Raw genomic sequence first — 8,883 nt, 5'->3', positions numbered from 1 at the left:
TGTGCTAGCTACAGATTAGGAGGTACAAATGACAGGTGCATAAGCACCTTCAACTATTTGATTAAAGGTATAAGTGCCTACTCTCTTCTTTCTTTTTCTCTTCAAGTTCTCACGGTTTGTCTCTTTTAAAACCTCAAACATAGCATATATGTGTTGGCTACAGAGCCATAGAAATAATGATTGATGGTCAAATCCATCTCTGCATTTAAAGGAATCAGATTACCCAGATCATCCATTTGTGGCATCTTCTTGCGTTCATGGAACATTTGGTACTCTTTTGCCCTTTCTCTGCAATACTTAGCTACTATCTGTAGTTTTTGTATCAACCAAAGGATTGAGTTAAACCCTCCTTTGTCATAGTCTGAGTGTTTCACAGTTTAGTGGTAACTGACTGTTGATGTTAATTGCTAATCAGATAGTAATATACTTATGTAAATAGGACTCTTTCAGAAACTCCATATAGTTGAATTTGAGGTTTCTCTAATGATTGATGTTACACAAATATCATCTTGCTTCGATGGCAAAATTTATGGAGAGTTTTATTGACCCATCTTGTATTTTTGGGCATGGTTATATCGGGTGATATATACTATTTGCATAAACAGCACCTCGTTGAAAGTGTTGTTCGGTCACTTTCATGCTTTCCGCTTTTTGATTTTATCATATACAACACTTCCAGAGCAGGAGATACACGAATCTCCCTGACATTTCATTTATTTCCTTCAGCAAGCGGATGGCTATTTTTACTGCTTCAGGTTTAGATTGACATATACTCTTTGTTGGTATATACCATTTTTGCCTATCTCTTGCCTATTTCTCATGATAAGCGTGATAAGCAAGCCCTGTACTTCTATTTACTATTAAGTGCCAACTGAATTTCTAATAATGGCGTTTCGGGGATGATACAGTCCAACTGTTATCTTTGGTGTGTTTTTGGATGGACTAATCTGAAGATGCTGGCTAGCTTGCACTACCATCATATAGTCTAGAAGCAAGGGCAAGGATTATAGGGATAATAAAGGTACAATGCTCCAATATATTTTATTTTTTGGCGAAGTTTTGGTGCTTGCATAAGAAATTAACACCATCATTATACCTACTGCTCTTTTTTCCAGGCAATTCACCATCCGGAGGAAATATCAACTAATATTTTTTGGTACTATTTCTGTTACCGAGGTAAACTTACTACTACTTTTTGAAAGCTTTTTTTTGTTGCATGTTCTCCTTTATTAATCTTCTATTTGTTCAAATTTACACACCCGAGCTTGTAATCCTTACTACCCAATGAATCTCACCATTTTATCATTTTCCTAAAAAATTATACTCACATAGTTCCGTTTTCATATGGGTGATCTTCGGTTGCTCTGATTTGGTGCACATATAGCATGTGACATTATAGGCTTATTTTATTTTCTCTTCGTTCATGCACTAATGTGTAAATCTTTTGGTTATGCCCTTACTATTTAGTCTAGAGATATGCAATGACAACCATGACTTTAGTGTTCAGGTGAGTGCCATTTATAGACTAAAGAACCCTTGACATCTTATCTAAATTCTTTAAGGCCAGATATTAGGTATGCCCAATTAAGTACTCCCTCTGTAAACTAATATAAGAGCGTTTAGATCACTAAAGTAGTAATATAAACACTCTTATATTAGTTTGCGGAGGGAGTACCTTATACCAGTACCTTCATTAGTGCGATTTAATTTGAAAATACACTTCAGCATCTGAAGCACTCAACTAAATATTTTATACTACAATATACCCATCTCGATGATTAGAGTAGCCCTAGCTGCTAATTAGTGCTAATTAGTATCAACACTACCCTCAAGACTTGGCTATTAGCATAGTAGTAACGAGCTAACAAAAAATTCTACAGATTCAACAAACACCGAAGGAAGTTAGTTTTTACCTGTGCAACAATAGCGTCCACCGTGGTCTTGTTGGAGCATCCCTTGTCGTGGAAAGCCCCAAGCTTCAGGGAGTGTCGGCACAGCCTGAACAGATGCCACCTACACTGGAAGAAAAAATATATTATTTGAATTCTATAAAGGTTGGTTAGGTGCTTTTGGTTGTACTGGTGATAATGGATATCATGTAAACTGCATTCTCAACTAATATTTGTTCCTTTTTAGTGAACCATGCTACAATGGAAAAGAACCATGCGATGAAAAAAGAAAAGCACAAAGAGCTGTTGGATGATGATTTCGATGATTATGACAACGGCCATTATTATGAAAGGTATTTCTTATATCTGTACACGATTACATGGTATTTCTTATAATGATCATTGGGAGAAGCATGACTACACTCGCAAAATCTTTGTTGGGTGTCTCCCGCTTTCGGTACACGATGGTATAGCTTTGTAATCCTGAACCTTATGTTCAACACAGTGAACATGAATGTACTTCTAACACTTTCTTTGGCGTTCTTTTCTAGCAGCCTACCTTAGCAGATTCTTCAGTACTGAATTCAGACATGTGGAGGAAGCAATAGTAATTACCTTTTCTAGGAGTACTGAATTCGGACCTGTGGATGAGATTCCCAGAGTCAGTATCAGATCAACAGTCTCCAAGATCACCACTTACCGCCAATATCAGTGAGAATGCTCCTTATAACACTGACAGTCCACATGGTGATGCATGTAGTGATAGCAATGTCCAGAGCCAGCATGATGATGAGTGCAGCAGAAGCAATGGCGAAAGCCTGCCGGATGGTGAATCCACCTCAAATGGTAGCTTACTTTATGTGATTACTGTGAGCATACTGAAGTATGATTTGATCGAGTCATCTGCACCAAAGCCTGATTTTATTGTGTCTGGACCTCCTGAAAAAAATCGAACAAGAACCGTTACAGAAGCCTGATTTGGTCGAGTCCGCACCTACAAAGAAACTTGATTTGATTGAGTCCAGTACTCCTAGGAAGGCTGATTTGGTTCCGCCTGGGCTTGCAGGGGAGCTTCATTTGGTTGAGTCCAGACCTTCTAGGAATTCTCAACTGATTGAGCCTGGACCTGCAAGGAAGCTTGATTTTAATCAACCGTGACCAACAACATGCTTTGTTGATCATCCTGTTGAAAGGTCAGCTGTCATTCCAAGCAGCTACGAGAATGAAATGGGATTCTTCTTCCACTCACAGTGGGTCACGGATACAAGCAAGGGCGGCGCCATCTGCCAATTCCACAGCTCCGAGCTACAGCGGGAGCTGCTGGGCCGCCTGAGATGCAGATGGAGGCGCAGCTCCTCCGAGCAGCCAGGCCGCTGAGATGCAGATGGAGCCGGAGCACCTCCGAGCTGCAGCAGGAGCTGAGATGCAGATGGAGCCGGAGCACCTCCGAGCTGTAGCAGGAGCTGAGATGCAGATGGAGTCAGAGCACCTCCAAGCTGCAGCAGGAGCCGCTCCGCTGCCAAGCTGTAGTGTGAGCCACCACGAAGATGGAGCCCATGGTGTTCTCACTTCAGTACAGTGGGGAGAGGAACATGATGCATACCATTAACTGGTCGATGGAACCAAGACCAGCAGGCATGCTAGATACGTGGTCAGCGCTGCGCGTCGTGGTGGCAGTTGGTAAAGCAACTATTGGCGGTGTTTTTTTGTCTCTCAACACTTGGCATGATTGTAATATTCTTTATCTTTGAGGTTTTTCATGTTACTTGAACTGTAATTCTCGTGGAGTCTTTTGGCTTCTGGCTTTAAATAAGTTGTTCGGTTGCCTATGTATAGTTTCGCACTATGAACACGGATACTATTGATACTAAACTGCGGGCTTAAAACACTATTATTGTACTCCCTCCGTTCGGAAAAGCTTGCCCCAAGCTTGTTCCTCAAATGAATGTATCTAGCACTAACTTGGTGCTAGGTACATTCATTTGAAGGACAAGTTTTTTCGAACGGAGGGAGTATCTGACATTATATACACGTAACAGTACTCCCCCTTCCAAACATTGTATTGTTTCCATCTAAAAACCGATGTAAATTAATACAATTCATGTTACATTGTCATCTACATCTACTTACTCCCTACTAACATCATTTCTAACTGGGTTCTTGAGCCATCTACATCTACTTACTCCCTACTAACATTGTTTCTAACTGGGTTCTTGCGCCATTCGCGCAACCGGGTCATCTAGTATGGATAAACAAAGCATGTGAGTTCAACAATAAGTAGAACCTCTATGTTTTGAATGCTTTCAACTTGTATCATAGTGAACTATGTTCCGATTGCTTTCAACTTGTATCGTATTGTCCCATATTATTCGCTTTGAACCCATGTATTTCCTTTGAACTTGCATCGTTTTCAACTATGTTATGGTTTGAACCAAAGTATGTTCTTTCAACTTGTATCCTTGAAACCTGCTATTGTATCTTTATTGTATCTTGTTGACCTCCTATGTGTGTATGTGCTTGTGGCAGATGGATAAAAAAAACAAGAAGATGAGGAATTTGAGGCTAGAATGCTTGCATTTGCTTTGGAAATGGCGTCGTCAAGCAAATCATTGCCGTATGCGTCAAGAAGATTACCCCTTGTTACTGGCCTCCAATGGGTGGAAGAGAAGGAGCGGGATTCAAAAGCATTCTACGCTATGTTCAGAATGAGGAGGTCAGTGTTTTACCCATTGCATGATCTTTTGGTTGAGAACTGTGAGCTTCACTCAACTTGCAACATATCATCCAAAGAAGCGTTGGCGCTTTTTCTATGGACTTTGGGGACAACGCAGACCACTGACAATGTGGCAGATCGGTTTGCACATAGTCGTTCTGTCACCAACAAAAAATTTCATAAGGTTTTGGAGTGGGTAGACCGCATGGCCGGTGACTATATTAGGCCAATGGATCCATCTTTCTCTGAACCTCATCCCATACTTAAAAAAACAAGGTTCTTGCCTCATTTCAAAAATGCTATTGAAGCCATAGATGGAACACACATTAAAGTGGTTGTGCCCAAGGAATTGGAGCCCCAACATAGGAATAGGAAAGCGTACACAACCAAAAATGTCATGACGGTGTGTGATTTCGATATGAGGTTCACCTTTGTTGTTCCTGGATGGCCCGGATCTGTTCATGACACACATGTATGGAGCGATGCTATAGTTCGCTATGAGCATTATCCACAACCACCCACAGGTAATCTCTTGTATCTATGCATACTATTATGTACGTGTATGCATGCATATTCTTATGTACAAGATGTCTTATTGTAGATAAATACTATCTTGTACAAGATGTCTTATTGTAGATAAATACTACCTTGTCGACTCCGGATATCCCAATAGAGTTGGATATCTATCACCATACAAAGGGCAACGATATCATGTACCTGATTTCCAAGAACACCCTCCCATGGGGAGGTATGAGACATTCAACCATCGACATTCTTCTTTGCGTAATGTTGTCGAAAAATCATTTGGTGTTCTCAAGATGAAATGGCGTATTCTCCAAGGCATAGCACGCTACAAACCGGAGACCCAAAAGATGATCATCACTGCATGCATGTGTCTTCACAACTACATTCGTGATAGCAAGTTACGTGATGAGCATTTTGACAAGTTTGACAATGATGCATAGATGCAACCTCCACAGCCGTTTACTGGTGCCAACGCTTTACCACCTCATGATGATGGTACCATGGCCGCTACACGTGAGGCTATTGCCGTCAGCCTTATACCTTGAGATCATCCATCTGTTTGTACTCCCTCCATTCCACAATGTAGTGCCTATAATTTTTTATGAAAGTCAAACTTTGCCAACTTTGACCAAGTATATAGAGAAAAGTAGGTACATCTACAATACCAAACATATGATATTTCCATAGGCACTCCCTTTTAACTTGTAATATAATGCAATATATGATATTTCCAACTCTGGTTCTAAATTGTAATGGTAAGCACTTTATGATATTTGCAAGTCGCTTTTATATTGTAATATTATATAGTTTATGAGATTTGCATCTCGTTTTTGTGTTCACATTACACATGAAACCATCAGTAATAACCAAGTATTACCAATTCAACACTCACTTGAATCTAAGGGGGGCGTTACAGACATTCCAACAGACAACTCATAGAACAATCACAGGCTAGAATTACAGAAAAGGACTGGACATATAATTCTGTGGGGAGCATCCCAGAATCATATTCTGGAGAATTATGAGGGGAAAAGAACTGGCCCTAACCAAGCTATGAAGGCTTCAAAAACATCTCATGCATTCCAGCAAGATAAAGAGAATGCCCCCAGGCACAAATTAACTAATTGATGATGATGACATATGGTTACGCGCCATCATACAACAATTTTTGCAATCCTTTCTTACGCTGGAATATGCACAGGTCATCATCCCTCTCATCTTCGTTTACCCACCATTCCTTTATAGAGTCGTCAAGGTGCCAAGTAGATGTGTCAAGGTCATCAAGATGTAGCCACTCATTGACCAGCTCCTTTCAGCTTGAATTTGCTAGGTTTGCCGGAAAGCCGCCACCTGTCAAACCATTGAACTGCACAGACGAGTTGATGTTGCGTCTGCCAGGCAAGAGTGACGGGGGCATAGTCGCCCAACGAGTTGTCATCTCGATGTGAGTGAGCTGTTGTTACTTCTTCCTCCAACTGTCTGGAATTTGAAACAGGTAATATTGTCTTATGCAGTATGGAGCATATAAATAAATCGTGAATAATCACTTGATCATGATGCACTGCTCAGCGTGTCATCGCCAATATGAAGTGAAAACAGAGGAATTGAAGATCTTGCGCGCCAAACATCCACTGATTAGAAACTGCTACCACTCAGCTACCTCTCAGAGTTGCTTCCACCAAGACATAGAATACCTGCTTTGGGCTTTTGCCAAAGTCTGGTTTCGAAACACTTATGTAGCGTGCAACCTTCCTGCACTATTCTCTGGCACAGAATGTACTCTAGGGATTGGTATTAATAACGATGACATGTTTCTCTTTTTACAGATTGAAAGATGTCCACCATTCATCTATTAAAGGACAGAAAAGGTGCCTCGTACTGGCTCGGATCAGTCCTCCCTCGTAAATCATATGGCATTATAAGCTAAAGCGCATGAGTAGGATGTCAAGTGAATGTGCGGCAAGGAAACCAGGGATCCTGATGGAGCTTACTGTCAACTTATTCAGTTACAGCAGGTCCATACCGAAGGAATGCATGAGGTGCCATGTGCGTCAGGTTCAAGACTTAAAAGTAGAGTTTATACAGTAAAGAAAGAAGTAAAAGTTTATCTTTGGAACAATCCATCAGAGATTATCCCAGGAATACAAGACAACACTCTACACAACCACTTGGACTGTCTGGATCTGATGATTTGCACGGGCAAGCTAACGCCAGCACACAAGGAATTTGGTGACAGTGAGGCACCTTATCTTTATCTGCAACAGTGTGGACATCATGTTCACTTCTAACTTTTACAGTGGTGCACTTGGTGCAAGGCTGTTTATTGATGCTTTGAACATCCGACGCCTTGTAGGAGATAACTTGGCCATACTAGTACAGTGAACAATACATTTATTTCTTGCTTCGCCGTAGCATTTGCTGCTGGCTGGAAACTTAAGCTGATCCTCATGTGTGGTTCCTTTTCTGGGTTTGCGGATTTATATTCAAGTGAAGTTCTTTGAAAAGGTTCAGTGAAGATGCTAAGGTGATATCAGAGTAAACCCTGTTTTGAATAATTGTTTTTAACTAAACAAACAGAAAATAATTCCTGATATTTTTCACATTAAGGAAATGAAGACGTGCACTTTTCCAGAGACCATACAGTTATCATTTTACTAGTCACATATTCGAAGCTTGTCATCAACATAATGTGGTTCTTCTAAAGTGAGTTACAAATAATCTCGCCTACAACAAAGGATTGCTGCAGGTGATGCATGAAGTGCAGGTCAAGTTGTAGCTGAAGCAATTAGCAGTAAAGAAATTGTACCATCTTTCTGGGCAGAAAAGAGAATAATTACAATGAATACTTGAATAGCAAAAAATGGCAGGCTTCAATTAAACAGGGAATTCGAAGTGGAATGTTTGGGGGCCTCAGATTCAGCTTCTCAAACTTAAAGGTTGCATCTCACATATGCTCTTTGTTTCTATGTTGGTGCACAGTTTGTACATGACGGCAAATCAACCTTTAAAGATGTTTTCAGAGTAAGATATACACATTTGACATGTAACTATGTAAGGTTATTTTATTTAATGACTAATTAAATCCGCCTGGTTGTTTGCAGGTTTATTTTGCTTTGGTTTCACAAGAGGGTTGTAGGCTTGTACAGCCCTATGTTTTGATTTTCGGCCGAAAAAACGGATTTCGGCCGAATTTCAGCCATCGGGCGTTAAGTACCTTTCGGCTGAAAAAATAGGTTTTGGTTAAATTTGGCAATTTTTAGCCAAATTTCGGTTAATTTCGCCCATTTTTTTGAAAATGGCCGAAATTCGGCCATCTTGGCCTGGGGCGAAAAAAAATCACAAACCGAAAATAAAACTCTCAGCCTTGAACTGCTTTATTTCAACATCACTGACAGGAGAAGTATGAAGTGCTACAGAATGCAGACACAGTTTTTTGGATACTCCAAGTGTTAAAATGCCCAAGCATAAGTTTCATGAGAATATTATTAGATACGAGCTGGGCGACAACTGCTACCTCCAGGGCATCCCCAAGGCCGGCACAGAAGTATGAGGTGCTACAGAATGCAGAGACAGTTTTTTGGATACTCCAAGTGTTAGAATGCCCAAGCATAAGTTTCATGAGAAAATTATTAGATACGAGCTTTGCGACAACTGCTACCTCCAGGGCATCCCCAAGGCCGGGCACCTGCCCCCCCCTCCCGCGACGCGCCCCGCACGCGCGTCTGGGAGCCCTAGATCCGCCGCCAGCCCAAGCTC

General features: G+C 40.9%; 1 protein-coding gene across 1 annotated transcript in view; it reads right to left on the bottom strand.

The window, feature by feature from the left end:
• Positions 1-6,020: 6,020 nt before the first annotated feature.
• LOC119365886 overlaps positions 6,021-8,883 on the bottom strand; it is a 5,992-nt gene continuing 3,129 nt past the window's right edge. The window contains exon 3 of the mRNA XM_037631533.1: positions 6,021-6,606. Coding sequence (XP_037487430.1) covers positions 6,423-6,606 — 184 coding nt within the window. The 3' untranslated portion in view covers positions 6,021-6,422. The remainder of the gene's footprint in view (positions 6,607-8,883) is intronic.

Source organism: Triticum dicoccoides, chromosome 2B, assembly GCF_002162155.2.
Source record: "Triticum dicoccoides isolate Atlit2015 ecotype Zavitan chromosome 2B, WEW_v2.0, whole genome shotgun sequence".
NCBI classification, from domain to species: Eukaryota; Viridiplantae; Streptophyta; class Magnoliopsida; order Poales; family Poaceae; genus Triticum; species Triticum dicoccoides.
This window is presented reverse-complemented; position numbering and strand designations above follow the sequence as displayed.